This window comes from Xyrauchen texanus, chromosome 32 (assembly GCF_025860055.1).
Source record: "Xyrauchen texanus isolate HMW12.3.18 chromosome 32, RBS_HiC_50CHRs, whole genome shotgun sequence".
Lineage (NCBI taxonomy): Eukaryota > Metazoa > Chordata > Actinopteri > Cypriniformes > Catostomidae > Xyrauchen > Xyrauchen texanus.
In genome coordinates, this window is record NC_068307.1 from 22,016,733 (window position 1) to 22,035,892 (window position 19,160).

At 42.1% G+C, this 19,160-nt stretch overlaps 1 protein-coding gene and 1 pseudogene across 1 annotated transcript; one reads left to right on the forward strand and one right to left on the reverse strand.

The window, feature by feature from the left end:
- Positions 1–3,588: 3,588 nt before the first annotated feature.
- LOC127626266 (vimentin-type intermediate filament-associated coiled-coil protein-like) lies at positions 3,589–7,790 on the forward strand. The gene is made up of 2 exons (XM_052101941.1): positions 3,589–4,039; positions 5,884–7,790. Exons 1-2 carry the CDS (start codon positions 3,849–3,851, stop codon positions 6,236–6,238), a joined length of 546 nt encoding a protein of 181 aa, XP_051957901.1. The 5' UTR covers positions 3,589–3,848; the 3' UTR covers positions 6,239–7,790.
- A 943-nt stretch (positions 7,791–8,733) lies between these two features.
- Positions 8,734–11,536, reverse strand: LOC127625637 (la-related protein 6-like; annotated as a pseudogene).
- Positions 11,537–19,160: the final 7,624 nt, after the last annotated feature.

The window sequence follows — 19,160 nt, forward strand, 5'->3', positions numbered from 1 at the left end:
AGAAAGATAAATATCTATATACACATTATATATATAGTTTTATATTCATTTTTTAAATATTATTTAATATTCATGTATTATTTATTTGTGTTTCTGTGAATAGCTGTTACAGTTCTACAAATAAAGCATTCTATCTTTTTACCTATCATTTAAAATGCTAAAACAATGCACCTGAATGCAGGAAATGAAGTGTTTAATGGCCAACATTTCAGGGGAGGTCCCCCAGACCCCCATTTATATTATTATTGCTTATTATTATGTGCCTATGAGTAGAAGAAGTAGTTACCAAAAGCGGCGGGCGGGGTGGGTGGTGGGGACTGGGCTAAGCCCCCAATGTATCAAGATCCTAGCAACGCCCCTGCAAAAGCATGATTTTAATACTAATCCCTGCCCTTACCCTTAAACTTAACTTAAAAATGCATTTATATCACATCCATAGAGATTGCAGCTCTTTATTGGAAACAATTGAAATGAAACGACTTTTTTTATAGATGAAATATAATATATTTTATTTTTGTTGACAGACATGCAGCGCATGTTCAAACTGTTGTTACTAATCTGCGATTTTTATAATTCTCTGGTAAATGTTTTATTATCAACCATATCTATTTGTCCTTATCAGGCAAAATATTGATGTTATTTTTTACATGCACTTTTACTAAAAAGAAAAACATGCCATTGTAAATCATAGTTGTATTACAAGTAAAACATATCTCCGCTCTAACATATTTTGCTATGCAATCATGTGCAAGCAGACAAAAAAATATTTTTGAATAACTGTTATATTAAGAGAAATCTGTATCCTTCAAATAATAGCTTATTTGTAAATTGGTTATTTGATTACGCTATTTGTGGTGATATGGTAAATAGTGAGAAGTTAAGACAATAAATTTAACTTGCATGTCAACACGAGCGTCTCAGCAGGCTTGTTTTAGCACCATGACACAAATAGCCATCCTAACGTAACAATTTTGATTATTGAACTATAAGAAGAAAAAAAATGCCATGCAGAAAGAATAGGCCTAGGCTACTTTCAAAAAAATTTTTTTTATATTATTCTCGCCAATTTTACAGTTAACGAAGAGAAATGGTCTGATAAGATTATCAATACACAGTACACTGTCTACGTTGAATTTATCTCTTACACTCTTAAGGGTATCATCAAGTAGACATGTAGGCCGGCTTTGCATTTGATATGTCAATTTGTCTGATATAAATGGTCAGGATATTTTATGTAGCCTACTTTATATGATCCATTGTCTATGATTTTTATATTTAGGCAAAGCAGATGGGATACTGATTGCAGTTTTCGCTGCATTTGAGAGCGTATTTCTATTAAATAAGACACATTCCGAAATTAGATCTATTCCTAAACCTTCCGATTTAATGGGAGATATATAAAAATTATGTATAATATCGTGCTTTTCCGAAATAGCCGTTAAAGCATGCCAGATTTGTCAATAATATTTAGCCTCTGCTATATTTAACTTTAATAATAGCCTACACCGCACATAACTTTCTAAGCCATCAGCCATTGCACTAATCAAATGTGGACTAGTTAGAGGACACGATAGAAGCATAAGAAGTTAAACTAAGGTAAGAGAAACACAAACGTGTTACAACGTGTCTTCACACGTAAACAACACGTTGGGATGACGATCGGTTACTCGCACTTCCGACCGGTCGCCGTAGGAACGCGTTAACAACACGTCAGCACACGTAGGAACGTGTTACATATGATTTTATGAAAATGATCAATAATTTCGTTTTGGCTCATTGTTTATATGTGGCAGACATGAAAATCAACGAACCTTAATTACAAAGTATATTCAGCTGACTATGTCTATATGTAATATTAGAACTGTTATACAAATTTTTTAAATAAACCTTTCCACTTTAACATTTATGATGTCTATTTGTGAAAGATTATGATAATTTAGTAATTTTATTAAGACTGACATTATGCTTGATTAGATTAACTTTTTATTAGTTTGTTATCTGTGTGATAGCCTATGTATAAAAAATAGTATGAATGTTTTTAATATATTAGCCTACAGGTTTCCTGAATTGCTAAAACACATTTCTTGGAAACATCATTAATTTTTTAAAACCTTAAACACAAAACCAAATTTTCAAACTACATTCAGAGAACAGAAAAAAAAAAAAAAAAATGAAGAAATAGATTTCAGCCCTTTTCTGTGATTTTATTTATTTATTTATTTATTTATTTATTTATTTAGGACCTATTTATTTTTTTTGTAACCACCTCCCAGTGGACCTTCTCTGTATGTGCAGGCTATTTGTCATCCAGGTGTTTCCAATTAGCATCTATAAAAGAGGAAATTGTTTGTTTGGAAAATATACCCTGAAGAAGGCTGTTTGTGCCGCTACGCGTGGGTTGTATCTTTTCCCCACATATTTTAATTATTTTTTCTATCATGATATAGCCAGTCCAATAAAGGCTTTTTTATTTTTCTAAGAAGAGTGCCTTGGATTTCCTTTTTCTACATTACATTCAGAGAACATCTGACTCTTCTTTCAAAAAAAAAAAGAAAAAAAAGACTCAAAACCATTTTATCTGTGCTCAAAATCAAACAGTGCTTTCAGATCATGCACACAAGAGTCAATAAAAAAAATATATTTGCATTAGGCTATTATTACAGTCAAACCTGAATACAGAGAAAGCATTTTGTTACACATAACAGAAAAAATCAATAAATAAAAAATAAACAGCAAATATTTTATCACAGCTTAATCCATCTGGATCTGATCTCATTTCCACCTCTTATTTCAGTCTTCTGTCTCAATTATGCTGTGTGGTAATAGCCCTACCAGTTCATTTGTGTATAATTGTGAATTTTAAAATTCAAAACAGAAAATTGTTTGGTCAAAAGTGACCGAAGAGCACCATGACAGTACTGGACTTGTAACATTTGTTGGAAAAGTAAATTATTTTAATTATGCTATATAAAACTTTCAGTAACAATATTATTACAATAAATTGTACTTAGCTTTTTTTAAGTTCTGCAAATATTTTAAACTGTAGATTCACAGGTCACAACAGTTTAAAATATAAATGTGTGTGTGTGTGTGTGTGTGTGTGTGTGTGTGTGTGTGTGTGTGTGTGTGTGTGTGTGTATAAATGGATATTCTATATAGGCTAGGTCTATCTGTATTTCCAAATATATAAATATAATATATATTTATGAAAACCTTCTTTTTAAATGAAAGGCTACATTTATTAATTTGGGAGTGCTTTCTTTTATGGACTGTGAGAACATTGTACATTGGGCAATAAAATGAACAATAAAAACTAGTTAAAATGATTATATTGGTCAAATTAAGACTATTGAATGACTGTATATAGGCTAGCCTACAGTATTTCTGCTCTTAAAACACATAGCCTCACATGCACAGGATTCAGGAGAAATGTTTTAGTGTTGTTTTAGGGGTACAATATTTATATGTATTGCCTTTAATGTCCATTTATAGTCTTTACACATTAGCTTGGATACTTGCATGGTTAAAAAACTGCTATTTTCAAGACGTTGACGTCACGTCAGGTCGTCACGTGGGTCAACCCGGTAAGACGCTCAAAAGTACAAGACGTTCGGATAGACGTTAGGATAGACGTTCGATCGGTCGGTCGGTCGGTCGAATGTTTGATTTTGGCACGGAGTAAGCGCCATACGGGATCTCGCAAAGCTTCGGAACGTCTGTTTCGCGCCAGCCATCCTTAGTTGTAGCTTCATTCAGTCCGTAGCCAGTCGAACCAACCATGGGAAGATGATCAGCCCAGCAGCGCTGAGATACCGTGAGTAAAAGAGGATATCGGACCGGTGTTTGACATGTCGTCCCCATCGCCGGTGCAGATCAGAGAGGCGAACGCACATCTGACTGCGCTGCACAGGCGAGTCATATATCTGGAGCAGAGACTGCAGGAAGCGGAGAAGACCGTGAGGGAGCAGGCGGAGAGTCTCATCCGCAAAGATGAGCAACTCAGAGCCGCCACGCATGAAATCACAGAGGCCAAGGACAAGTAAGGGGAAATCTAAATACAACCGTGACAGTTTTGTTGTTTAGACATCTTAACTTGTTTTTCTTGACATGGGAATTCATGTAAGAATGTAACAAGACTTGTGTTATAAATGTTTGGTCATGTCTTGATGTACGCGATTTTTTTTTTTAATTCCACGCATGCAATGGCCCTACTGTGTGAGAGATGTCACTGAAATATGTGTACTGATAAGTCACACTTGTCTCTGTAAACAGGGGGGTCTGACTGTGGCCCGCACGTAGGCTATCTCTGTCAGTGCTAAAACTCCGTCTGGGGAGAGGGGGTGTATGAGAAACCTCTTAAAAAGAAGGTACATGCTAAGTCGAGCGTCATAATTACCATTGGAGATTATAGGCAAGAACCACTAGCTGTATTTTTAATTATTATTTATTTATGAGATACGAGTTTTTTTTGCAATACATTTTTTTTTTTTTTTTGCCGCTACTGGCGCATAAATCGCTTACAGCAGCTTGAAATAGTCGGGTAGTTGGTTGATTAAAGTGATGTCAGTTAACCCAAAAATGAAAATTCTCTGATAATTTACTCACAATCATGCCAACACAGATGTGAATGACTTACTTTCTTCTGCAGAACACAAACGACGATTTTTAGAAGAATATCTCAGTTCTGTAGGTCCATACAATGTAAGTAAATGGTGTTAAGGCCTTTTGAAGCTCCAAAAAGGAGATAAAGTTAGCATAAAAGTAATCCATCAGATGTGGTTTAATTAATGTCTTCTGAAGCAATCAATTTTTGGTGGTGAGAACAGATAAAAATGTAACTCCTTTCTCACTGTACATCTTGAGAGCAGTTTCCTTGGTGGTCATGATTTTAAGCTCGATTACACTTCCTATAACGCCATCTAGCACTTTGCACATGCGTCAAGCACTAGGAAGTGTAATCGAGCTTGAAATCGTGATCATGCTTAGAGACTGAAATGGCAAGATGCACAATGAAAAATTTGTTGTATTTCGGTCTTTTCTCTCCCAAAATCAACTGGATTGCTTCTGAAGACATTGTTTAAACCACTGGAGTCATATGGATTACTTTTATACTGACTTTATTCTCCTATTTGAAGCTTTAAAGGTCTGGTCACCATTCACTTGCATTGTATGCACCTGAGATATTCCTCAAAGTTTTTTTTTCAGCAGAAGGAAAAAAGTCATGGGGGATAGCATGGGGATGAGTAAATGATCAGAGACATTTTTTTGGGGTAAACTATCCCTTTAAGGCCACGTCCGCACTAATGTTTTCATTTGAAAACGCATCTTTTTCTCTATGTTCTGTCCACACTGAGACGCCGTTTTGTCCAGCGAAAATTGAGCTTTTAGAAAACGCTCTCCCAAGTGGATAAATTTGGAATTGTCTTTGGGTTGTAGTGTGGACAGTGAAAACGGAAATATCTGAAAACAATGACGCATTTGTTGTCATGTTACACAGTCATGTGATCCATTCAACCCAAAATAATCAAGATGACAGCCAATGTTGTAGCCTGCTTTTCACTTTGATTACATTGTTAAAAATAAATGTTACCTTATACAACCTTCACATTGCATTCCTTTAAAGATGACGGGAAGTTTGTTCGGAATTGCTGTACGGCTGCAGGACATGAGAACAGTTGCTTTTCAGACCGTACATGGAACATCTATTTTTCGCATGCGCAGTAAGGGGATTTAAGCAGTTTGATATGTTTTAGTATGGACGAGCAACTTTTGGAAAACGTTTGAAAATTGCAGTGTGGACAGAGTGTTTTTTGAAAATGCTCATTTCAAATGTATCCGGATTAATGTGGACGTTGCCTAAACAGTTTTATCTTTTTAATTTAGAGAGATCTCCTTCCTCCATGAGACCCTTTGTCAGTCAGAAGAATCCAGCCATAAACTAAACCAAACCATTAAGGAAAAAGATTCTTTAATCGGACAGTTGCAACATCGATGTCAGCTGTTGGACAACATCTGCAAAAGTCGTCCATTTCTGGACAGCATGCTGGTCCAGATGGCCGAGGCCGAGAGAATGGGGCCTGTCAGTGACTTGGGGAAGGCCACAACAAACAGTTCTCTCACGGATGGAGAGTCCAACTGCAGCCCCAGCTGCCTCTCCAATCATAAAGACTTCTCACTCAGTGAGGATGACTCTGAGGATCAGGAAATGGATGGGGTTGTGTTTGGGACCACAGTATGAAAGTCACAATTGAACTGGTTTTTGTCTCAGGTTTAGTAGCCTGTGTGTTTGGTTACAACTGATTCAGTGTCTCATCACCATTTGGTAATATATGTCCATTGTAGCGTGATACAAGTTACTGGAACTCTAGTGTGCAGAGAGAATGCCTAGTGATGCTAAGTATGGAACAGCATAAAGGAACAGCATTTTTTAGACTTGCACCTTAGACAATTTTTTTGTTACCTTAAAGCACCAGTTCAATATTTGGTTTCTGCTTAAAATTGTTGTTTCATTTTTAATTGATAATTTGGTTTCGACTACCTCCTTTTTAAAGTTTTTAAACTTGCATATTTTGCTGGATGTCAGGATTTTTTATAATTTTTTGTTATTTTTGATTAAGTAATTGCAATTTATTGTTATATGCAGTCTGCAGTCGTATAATGTGATACAGTTGAGGTGTCATGTTTGAGAAGGGCCATATTGCTAAAAAGATTTGTAAACAATAGCTGTTTTGGACAATGCTCCCAGTTTGAATCACTTGGAAGTCATTTAATTTCCATTTTTTTTATGCTTGTTGGAGCTTTTGACCAATTTTAACAGTCATCAATGATGTACCGTAAATCACAGTTTACAAGTTATGCACATTGGTTTAACTCAAAATTATACTGTGTTTGAGATTATTGACTCATCCACTGTTCTGGTCATAGCTTGTTTTTAAAGCTGTTGATGAACATCAAGTGTAACCTGTTGTACCACAATTATTATTATGCATTAGTAACTGAGCAACAATACATTTTTAGATCATAAGGCACAATCTGACAATTGAAGTGCAATGCATATATAAGACAAACTTTGTTTGTGCACTGTTGCCATATTAGAAAGATATTTTTATCCCTTGTAATGAGTGATTGTTTTGTCATATTAATGATCTGGTCGGAAATGCAAAAGTAACATAGATGAACCATTGTAGCACTTCAGGAAATGGAGTTCTTGATATGTCCTACCACCACTGTGCCCTTGAGTAAGGCAGTGAACCTCAAGATTGCTGATAAGTGATAGTGTGACAATGAAAAAGTGGTGAACACTATAATTTAATGTGCATTGTGTATAATTAAAGGATCTATGCAGTGAAGTTGTTCTCTAAGAAATCCCTTAAAAATAGTGCACCAGCAGATAAACAGGGAGCAATATCCAACAACGCTCAAGCTACTGCTCACAAAACTACAGGCCCATGGTAGAGAAATAGGAAAACAAAAACAAAAGTCTTTAAGCACTAGCTTTCATTCAGTAAAGCTGTTTCTGTACAGGGAATGGTGAATAAACCTGGTTACATATGGATATTTGCTATCAGTTCTATTATGTTGATGATAAAGTGATGCCAACACATGACTCTTATTAAAGTTCGCATATTTTGTTCTTGTATAATTTGGCATAGCAAAAATGTCTATGCAAGTCTGTTGCATTCATTCCATATTTATTTGTATTGAGTAAAACTGTGATAATCAATTTATTGAATGCCCAGTGAAGTGTGTATGGTAAAATTTTTCTTTACAGATAAAAGTAAAACAGTGCCTAAAAGACTCAAGGTTATTTGGTCAAATTATTTATTCTGAAAGATTCTAATAAAATATTTTGTTATTCATCACTAAATCTCACTTGTGTACTGCTTTCTTAGAAATACTACTTTGATTTGAAAGGCATTAAAGGGATCGTTCACTCACAAATGTAAAGGCTCTCATCATTTACTCATCATGCCATCCCATATGTGTATGACTTTCTGCTTAACTCAAAAAAAGATTTTTTTAAAAAAATATATTTATGCTATAGGTCCTCACAATGCATGTAAATGGGTATCAAAATGTTGACGCTCCAAAATGCACATAAAGGCAGAACATGTAATCCATACGACTCCAGTGATTAATTCTATATCTTCAGAAGTGATGTGATAAGTGTGGGTGAAAAACAGCTCAATATTTAAGTAATTTTTACCATAAATTCTCCTCCCCGCCCAGCAGGTGGCGATATACATGAAGAATGTGGAATTGAAAGTGGAAATTGATGGTGAAGAAAACTTAAATATTGTGTTTCTCACACACATCTCTCATATCGCTTCTGAAGGTATGGATTTAAACAATGGAATACTTTATATCCTTTTGGAGCTTCAAAACTCATTCACTTGCATTGTGAAGGCCTACAGAGCTGAAATATTCTTCTAAAAATCTTTGTGTTCAGCAGAAGACAGACATACATCAGGGGTGGCATTAGGGTGAATAAATGGTGAGAGTATTTTCATTTATGGGTGAACAATCCCTTAAACCACAGTATTAAGGATTTGTACTAAGACACTTTTGAAACATTGATAACAATGCCATAAGACAATTACTGATATAAGCACCACATAAAATAAACTGCAGCATGCAACAACACTGGATCAAGTAAAAGTTAATAGTAAATATTTTAGTTGGAAAGCATAAACTTGCAAGAATGGGGCAATAAAGTATTGTGTCAGTGTGGATAACAAATTAATATTTATTCAGTAATGAATTAGAAATTTTACATTCTCATTAATAGATAAAGAACGACATACATTCAGGAATAATGTTGCATAAAATGTGCCTTCACGTTGCACTGCAGAATACAGTTGTTAATTCAGGGGGACAACAGACTTCATAACGCACCCATGGTAGGGGTCACTGGGGCAGCAGTACCTTTCTTCTACCAATCGGTTCCCATCGGGTCCAGCTGGTTGGCGCACAACCAAGGCACTTAAAGGTGTAATTATCTGGCTGAGTGACAAAGAATCAGCTATCTCAGGCCGAATGTCCTGGGTAGCATGTTTAAGTCGCGGGACCCATGGACTGCTCATGAACCCCAAATTATCAGGAGAGAAATCACTAGTGCTTTTGCACTGAAGGTGAAGTTTGCAGCTGCAGTCAGGGTACTGCTAAAAGAATGTGTTTCCAAAGGAGAAGTCATCTGACTGCAATGGAAAAAGCTTGCGAGGCAAGAGTGGGCTTCCAACAGGACTGCCAAGGGGATTCCTGTAAGCGTCAGAGCAGAAAGTCAATATCCGCTGGATATCAAGGAGGCTACCATATAGGGCCTGAGGGCAGGAGATGCAGCAGTTTGGCCATGGCGAGGCAGGGGCAAAATCTGACTCGGAAGAGCTGCAAATGACTGAATCTTCCAGGGAATAATGGAACCTTTGTTAGGCTTTTGACAAACGTCAGTGTAAATACCTTCTTCTGACTCTTCCACCATTAGGTCTTGGCTCCACCCTTATGGAGGACAAAACCTGCAAAAATAATAAATAAATATATAAATAAATAAATGTAATAATGAGAAAATAAATAAAGGAATAAATGTCTTGATAAAACAAATATAATTAGTTTTTAATGAATGTTATGAATGTTGACTATGTTTCATTTAGAGTAGAGGTGCTTATTGATGTTTTAGGAGAGCTGTATGTCGGTATGAATGTCAAAGCACATCCTGGATTGTTAAACTCTCTACAAAACGTTCCCTGCATATTCAAAATCTGTGCGAGTCAGAGGGTGCTAAAGGTGCGTACACACTGCCAGCGACTTTGTCACTGCAGGTCGCCAGTGGCTGGCGGTGAAGTCGCTAGTGGGTGTTCCCACTACTGGTTGCCTAGTAACGTTTATAAATGACATTCACGGATGTCATTCCATTGCTGTTGACAGCGAATCTCTTTTCTTGCCACTAAAAACAAACATTTTGAAGGGAAAAGACTAAATATAAATGGAATCAGTACATAAAATGCTTTATATCAAAGATGAATGAGAAACAAGGCGTGCTGTTTGCCATAGCGGCTGTTTATCTGCGGCGAAAATGCAAATACCGGTCTGTCTGGGTCCACAAAATCCCCGCGATCTCAGATACAGCTTTCCACGCAGTATTTTTTCTGAAATATGTCCTTGTACGTGGGAAGAGACATATCATAGAGCACTGGAAAATTTCTAACAGCAAGAATTAAGCTTTCATCCATCTTTCCATTACTGCAGGAGCTGAGTGAGAGAGAGAGAGAAGGATCACGTGAGCTCTCCCGTCTTCTCTCCTATTGGCTGTCGCTTCCGTTAGTCGCTCTTCATTTGAATAAAGTTGAACTTGTCTCAACTTTGTCGCGTCGCTGGACATGCCCACATCTAGTCGGCAAAGGTCGCGACAGCTCGTGTCGCCGGAAGTCGCTGTGCTCTCATTGAAAATGAATGGGATGGAGTCGCTGGCAGTGTGTACGCACCTTAAGGTGGGACGTCCATCTGCTTCCGATAAGTGCTCTTAACCAATGATGCATTGGAGCTACGCAAGGACCGCCTCACTCATTTCCATGTTGCACACAGATAAGTAAAAATAAATACATGTATAAATAAATAAATAAATATATATGGGAATATATAAATATGGAAATAAATATATGTGGGAATAATAAATGTACAAAATAAATGAACACATAAATAAAAAAATATGCAAAATAAATGAATAAATAATTAAAAGTTAAAAAGAATAAAAATAAAGTTACAAATAAATATAGAAAATAATAAATGAATAAAGTCATACAATAATAAATTCAATTAAAAACGAATTATATTTGTTTTATCAAGACATTTATTCCTTTATTTATTTTTTTATTATTACATTTATTTATTTATTATTTTTGCAGGATTGGGCCTCCATACACCCTGGCTTACAAGTTCCAAAATTACCCAGCAGGGTCACACAAACACCTCTTCATCCTTGCAGCAGCTCTTCTGCCTTTTGAGCTTCAAAAGCTTTGCGTGCACCCTCCAGATACACACTCTCCACCACAGTGCACACTTTGTGCCCCAGTTCGATGTGTCTTGGTGTAACGTTTTAGTTCTACAGGACTAAAATGTTACACCAGTTCTACTTTTCCTGGGTGCAGAATGCAGAGGGAAGAAATGGTGCCGTATGGGGCAAACGTCCTCATGGCAGCTTCCATGACTCCCAGCTGCTCCACACCAGGTGACCCTCTCACCTCACCCTTGACTGCAGGAACACCATCCAGGCCAGCAGCAGCTTGCTTGTGGGAAAGCACAGGAGCCAAACAGGTACTGGGTTCCTTCGTCGGACCTTGGTACTGGTCTCATTCACTTCCAGCTGCTGGGTGCAGCTGCCAGTGTGGTACACCAGTCATGAGTGAGAACTTTAATCTATTAAAGAAACACAATGAAAAGTGTCCATAAATGATGGCACTTCTTTTGATCAGATCAAGATGAATTTAGCATTTATTCTCACCTTTTTGAAAGATGTCAATACTTTCAAAATAACATAACCCATCTTGTCGGACGTTGAGAATGGATTGATTATCTGGAGTCATCGGAGAGGGAATTGGCTGCTAATCCACTAGCGTCCAAGTGAAATTTGGAAATTGATGAAACAACATCTGAATTGTTGGAAATCCTGAGCATGAGGAAGGCCGAGATATGGTAAAATTCCTAGACGAGCTCTTCCCAAGTCTGCTCGATATAACAGGCTATAAGCTGGAAATTGAGCGAGCTCACAGGGTCCCGGCTTGGAGATCCATGGAGGTAGACGGGCCCTGACCTATTCTGGCCAAATTTCTGAGATCATCTGATAAAGATCACGTGTTTCACGAGGTGAGGAGTAAAGGAAAGCTTTCTTGGAAGAACCACAATATTTTCTTGTTCCCAGACTTTGCACATTTGACAAGAGAGCAACGTGAACAATTCAGGGAATGCAAGAATCTCTTACATCAATGGAAGATCACTTTTGCTCTAAGCAAGCATTGTCTTTCATAAAGACATTGGAATGAGTAAGCCATTTGGTGATTTTCATGTTGCCGCCTTGTAGATCTGTCTCACAGAACAAACACTTGACTGTCCAAGGAAACTGGGTGCCTATTTCGTTTCACTTTGTGCTGGTTCCGCCTAGCGGCTGGAGTTTGTTTTGTGTAATTTAATTTCTTCGAGACAGCTTATGGATGAATCTGCTTGTTTTGGGTACTTATGCCTCCTGTTGGTTGGAGTTGGTTCTATTCAATATTTCTTGCAGGACATTGGAGTGAGTTTGACTGGCCAAAAAACTGCCCAGATTGTTTTTTAAACTTTACTTTTGTGCTGGTTCTGCTAGAGCGGTGTTTCCCAACTTTTTTCTGCCACGGCACACTTTTTATGACAAAAAATCCCACATAGGCTAACCATCTTTTCAAGAACTTGCCAATGTTTTCTGTCCGTCTTAGTAGCGTGTTTACTTGTAATGTTTGACATTAGGCTATGCACAAAAAAAAATCAGATAGGTAGGCTACGCTGTGTGAGGTCACAGGTGGCAAGAGCGCTAAATGGGTAATGGAAAAAACAACATATTTGCTTATTTTCTAATTTGTACATTTGTTCTTGCAATACCAAAACAAATGACAAAGGATGCAAACTCATGAGGGGCGAAAAAGTAAGACAATCACTGGTCCATGAACATTTATTCTGGGGATATTTTTTTTTAAAAGAATAACTTCAAGTTCAAGTTCTTTTATTTATGTAGCACATTTAAAAACAGCATTAAGGCTGACCAAAGTGCTGTACAATACAAAATTATAAAAACAAACAACAATTTAAGACCAGGACATTACATGCTATTAAAAGTCAGTGAAAAGAGATCTTTTAAGAACAGATTTAAAAACAGACAATGAAGGTGACAGTCTGATACTGATAGGCAGACTATTCCATAAAATATGACCCACGACCGAAAAGGCTCTCCCTCCTCTACGCTTTAGCCTCAAGCATGGGACATCGAGGAGATATTGATCACCTGATCTCATTTGAGTGAAGTGATTTTAAAATGGGGGTAACATTATTGTACTTCCGACCTCCTTTTAAAAATGTTGCTGCTGCAATCTGAACTAACTGAAGTTGAGCAATAAGAGATTTGGAAATTCCACAATAGAGAGTATTACAGTAGTCCAGACGAGAAGTGATGAAAGCATGAACTGCTATCTCCAATGTTTTTTCTGACAAAAAGGGTTTAACTTTAGAGTAGATATAGCTGAAAGAAACTGGAACCTATGACAGCACTACTATGTTTGTCAAATTTCAGCTGGCTATCAAACTGGACACCCAGGTTCCATACTTGAGGAGAGAGGAAAGCATTGAGATTTCCGTAATCAGCATTACTGACATCAAAATTATCTGTGGGACCAAAGACAATCACTTTTGTCTTGTCTTTATTCAAGAACAAAAAGTTTTTGGCTAGCCAACCTTTTATTTCCTCCAGGCAAGTTAGAAGAGGTTGTAATGCAATTAATGCAAAATGTCTTTTAACCGGTAAGTAGATTTGAGTGTCATCAGCGTAAGTGGTAGGAGATACCATGCTTTCTGATAATGGAACCCAGAGGGAGTATGTACAGAGAAAAAAGTGCTGGTGCAAGAATACATCCCTGAGGCACACCACAGGTGAGGCAGGCCACAGAAGAGGTACATTTGCCAAGCTTAACAGAGAAAGTTCTGTCAGTATAATAGGATTTAAACCATTTAAGAACATTCTCTTTTAACCCCACACATGATTCTAGTATAGAGAGCAGTATAGCATGATCAACAGTATCAAATGCTGAGGTCAGATCTAAAAGAACTAAAATCACAGTATCACCTGAATCTGTAGCTACTAGGATATCATTTAAAACTCTAAGAAGTGCTGATTCTGTGCAATGTGAAGATTTAAAACCAGACTGAAAGGTTTCAAAGATTTGGTGGTTCCTAAGAAATACCTGAATCTTTTCCATTATTTTGGAAACAGGCATTTATTCAAAAAGTACAACAGACCAGAACCGACTGAGTCGGTTTTATGTACTGAGGATTAGGGCCGGACTGGGACACAATTTCAGTCCGGGAAATCCTACACCCATCCAGGCCATCCTATGCACCCAAATGCAATTTTGAAACACGGACAACCTTGTTTCCCCCCCCCCCTAAATTACATTTATTTCACAGTATGACCATAACATAAAAACATAAACAACCAACCTAGAAGTAAAGCAGTCCTAATATCAGATGGGTCTGCACATAACGTACATACAAGCATTTATGTCAAATTCTTACATTTGATCAATAAATTCAGTTATAATAATAAGACACTATAGGGCTATTACCCATAAAATAAAAAAATGTGCACTGCAATTACAACTGCAATAAATAATGTTATGAGATTGATGTTTTAAATAAATGTTTGAATATAAAAAAAAATGCAATACTTAAACATTAAACGTCTAGGTTATGTATGTAACCTCCGTTCCCTGATGGAGGGAACGAGACGTTGTGTCAGAGAAGCGACACTAGGGGTCTCTCTTGAGCGCCGATATTCACCACTGGACTATGAAAAAAGGCCAATGAGAGTTGGCAACCAGTATTTGCATATCCCGCCCCCGGACATACGGGTATTTAAGCGGCGCAAATACGGGAGTTCATTCAGGATTTTTCTGAGGAGCCAGAAATGGTCCAGCCACAACAGTGGCTTGGCTCAGCGACATGGCAGGGGAGACACAACGTCTCGTTCCCTCCATCAGGGAACGGAGGTTACATACGTAACCTAGACGTTCCCCTTCTGTCGCTCTCTCCACGTTGTGTCAGAGAAGCGACACTAGGGGTCCACTTATAAAAGCACCATGCGCTGAGCCGTGTACGTGAACTGCTGATACAGGAGCGAGCAGGTATTCTTACGTGCAGGACGACCAACTGTATCAGGCTGCACGTACCCTTCCCCAGTGCCCCATTTAAGCCATCAGGATTCCTTATCGTTACCCTGGAGGGGAACAAGGTGCTGGCCGCCAACCTGGGAATGGGCCAAGCCTGGCTGGGCCTCTTTTCTCTCTATGTTTCTCGCATAGAGCAACTTAGGCAGGGGCCCTTACACGCATTGAGGGAAGGGGGTCTTAGCCCTTATTCAGGAAGGAGAAGACTTTGCGGAGGCCACGCCTACCCGAGAGGGGAGGCAAGTTTAAGTGGAAAAACCATCAGAGGCCTGCTTAGGGCCTATGTGGAAAAGTTGGTGCGGTGGTGGATCCAGCCTATAGAGGGGGGAACATACAGCATGGCAGCCGAGGCAGCCATGACTGCCTAAGGGAACCACGGGAGTCAGCTCGCCAGAGGGGACAGAACCGTGGTGTTACACGCAGGGGAAGTCCGAAGGAGGCCTTACCTGTGGAGCACCTATACCAGTACAGGGTAGCTTACGGTACCCGCAGTGGCTTGGGTCAGCGAGTTCCTCCGCTGAACTGCGACCCATGAGGGCTAGGGAGGAATCTACCAGTGTCCCAAACCTGAGATCTCCTGGGAATGAAGGCGCACTGTTTCCCCTGGTTAGGAGGAAGGGCGCTAGGTGCAAGCGATTCACCTGGTCAGATCGTGGGCGTGCCACTGAGTTCTACGGGCTCGGTACCTGAGAGAACACGGGACGATACTGACTCAACTCGAAGATTGTAGAATCTCGCAAAAGTGTTAGGTGTTGCCCAGCCCGCTGCTCTACAAATGTCTGCTAGGGCAGTGCCCCTAGCCAGTGCCCATGAGGACGCAACACTCCTGGTGGAGTGAGCTCGGACCCGCAGGGGGGGGCACGGCCTGGGTGTGATAAGCCAGGGAAATGGCGTCGACAACCCAGTGGGCGAGTCGCTGCTTGGAGACAGCATTCCCTTTCTGCTGTCCCCCAAAGCAGACGAAGAGCTGCTCAGAGCGCCTGGTGCTCTGTGTGCGGTCCAGATAAATACGTAAAGCACGTACTGGACACAGCAGTGAAAGGGCTGGGTCTGCCTCCTCCCAGGGCAGCGCTTGCAGGTTCACTACCTGATCCTTGAAGAGCATGGTAGGAACCTTGGGCACATAGCCCGGTTGCGGTCTTAGGATCACGAAAGTATCTGCCGGACCGAACTCCAGGCAAGCGTCGCTAACAGAGAATGCATGCAGGTCCCTGACCCTCTTGATGGAAGCGAGCGCGATCAGCAGGGCAGTCTTGAAAGAGAGGGCCCTGAGTCCAGCTGAGTCAAGCGGCTCGAAGGGGGGTCTCTGGAGGCCCGTAAGGACGACCGAGAGATCCCAGGAGGGGAACAGGTTAGGCCGGGAGGGAGTTATCCTCCGGGCACCTTTTAGGAAACTGACGATTAAGTTGTGCTTACCAAGAGACTTGCCGTCTACCGTGTCATGGTGGGCCGCGATAGCGGCGACATACACCTTGAGGGTGGAGGGGGACAGCCTCCTCTCCAGCCTCTCCTGAAGAAACACGAGCACTGACCTAACTGCGCACTTCTGCGGGTCTTCGGCTCGGGAAGAACACCAGTCCGCGAACAGACGCCACTTTAAAGCATAGAGATGCCTGGTAGAGGGGGCTCTGGCTTGATTGATTGTATCTATGACGGCCGGTGGTAGGCCGGCTAGATCTTCCGCATCCCATCCAAGGGCCAGACGTGGAGGTTCCAGAGGTCTGGGTGCGGGTGCCAGAGCGTGCCCCGTCCCTGAGAAAGAAGGTCCTTCCTCAGGGGAATCCGCCAGGGAGGGGATGTCGTGAGGAGCGTGAGGTCCGAAAACCAAGTCCAGGTAGGCCAGTACAATGACTTGCTCCTCGTCCTCCCTGACCGTGCATAGCTCCTGTGCAAGAAGGCTCACTGGGGGGAATGCGTACTTGCGCAGCCCCGCAGGCCAGCTGTGTGCCAATGCGTCTGCCCCGAGGGGAGCCTCTGTCCGGGCATACCAGAGCGGGCAGTGGGAGGTTTCTTGGGAGGCAAACAGGTCTACCTGAGCCTTGCCGAACCGGTCCCAAATCAGCTGGACCGACTGGGGGTGGAGCCTCCACTCTCCGCCGGGCAAGCTTTGTCTTGACAGCGCGCCCGCTATCACATTGAGGTTGCCGGGGATGTGAGTGGCGCGCAGTGACTTGAGTCGCTGCTGACTCCAAAGGAGGAGACGACGGGCGAGCTGTGACATGTGGAGGGAGCGTACTCCGCCTTGGCGGTTTATGTAGGCTACGACCGTGGTTCTGTCTGTCCTGACTAGGACGTGTTTGTTCCGAATTAACGGGAGAAACTTCTGCAGGGCCAGAAAAACAGCCAGCAGCTCTAGGCAGTTGATGTGCCAGCGCAGCGGGCCTCGGTTCCACCGGCCTGTGGCTGCGCGCGCATTGCATACGGCGCCCCAACCCAATTTGGAGGCGTCGGTTGTGACCAGAACGTGTCGGGACACCTGCTGCAAGGGTACTCCTGCCCTTAGGAAGCAGAGGTCTGTCCAGGGTTTGAAGGTTTGGCGGCAGGCAGAGGTAACTTTTATGTTGTGCGTGCCGCGGCGCCATGCTCGTCTGGGGACTCGAGTCTGGAGCCAGTGCTGAAGTGGTCTCATATGCATCAACCCCAGCGGCGCGGCCACCGCGGAGGATGCCATATGCCCCAGGAGCTGTTGGTAACGTTTTAGCGGGACCATGGTGCCTGGCTTGAAGAAAGCGAGGCATTTCAGCACTGACTGAGCACGCTCGTTGGAGAGACGTGCTGTCATTGGGACTGAGTCTAACTCCAGACCGAGAAAAGAGATGCTCTGGACCGGGGAGAGCTTGCTCTTTTCCCAGTTGACCTGAAACCCCAAACGGCTGAGGTGGCTGAGCACCTGGTCTCTGTGTGCGCATAGTAACTCTCGGGAGTGGGCCAGTATGAGCCAGTCGTCAAGGTAATTGAGTATGCGTATGCCGGCTTCTCGGAGCGGAGCAAGAGCTGCCTCTGCGACTTTCGTGAAGACGCGAGGGGACAGAGACAGGCCGAAGGGGAGGACTTTGTACTGATACGCCTGGCCGTCGAACACGAACCTTAGGAAGGGGCGGTGTCGAGGGCGAATTGAGACGTGGAAGTATGCATCCTTCAGGTCTACCGCTGCGAACCAATCTAGATGCCGGACGCCAGATAGAATTTGTTTCTGGGTGAGCATTTTGAACGGGAGTTTGGAGAAGGTCCGATTGAGAACTCGCAGGTCCAAGATCGGTCGTAAGCCGCCGCCTTTCTTGGGTACAAGAAGTAAGGGCTGTAGAAACCCTTCTTCGTTTCGGTTGGAGGGACAGGCTCTATCGCGTCCTTTAGTAGAAGTAGACGAGCCTGTGGCGATGTGACGAGTGGAGAGGGGTGCTCTCCACAAAGACGTCAGCTCGTCATGCACTTCCGGGAAAAATGGGACCGGGGGGGCGAGGCTGTGAGCGGCGCCCAGACCCCAGGAACCAGTCGTCGAGCCGTGATGGTTGTGGGGAGGATGGAGGGTTCCAATCCAAGCCCACGCTGTCGGCTGCCCGGGAAAGTATGTTCGTCATCTGTGCGTCGGCCTCAGCCTGGGCGTGCAGGCCCGAAAGCGGCAGCCCAGGGGAGTCCTCAGCATCAGATAACCCGCCCTCCGATGCCGCGGCGAGCTCATCGGCTTCCATCGCAAGAGGGTCGGCCGACTGGCTGTGAGGCGAGTCACCGCTACCTCGAGCATGGACGGGAATCAACGAGCGTGTCGGGGCGCGGGTGGTCCGAGGGGGCGTACCCGGCGGAGCTGCACCCGCTGCCATCCCCAAATCGCCTCCATCGCCAGCCGCATCGTCCTCAATCCCGTGGGAAGAAGGAGCGACACGGGGGCGGCTGGAGTGTCAATGTTGTCATGGTCATGTTCTCGCAGTGAGAACATGAACCATCCACAAACGCAGCCTCGGTGTGATCGCTACCCAGACACACGAGACAGCGCCTGTGGCCGTCGGAAGCGGAGAGCACTCTACCGCATCCAGAAACAACACAGGGGCGGAAGGGCATCTTTATAAAGACGCATCCTTAAAAGGCCGTTCAACGCCGCTGTGTTTTGCTCTTTTAGAGGAAATTACTCTTTTAAATAAAATCACTCTTTTAGGGAAAAAACTCGTGAGAGTTTTTAAATCTGCACTGTTGATGTGCCCAGGGGCAGGA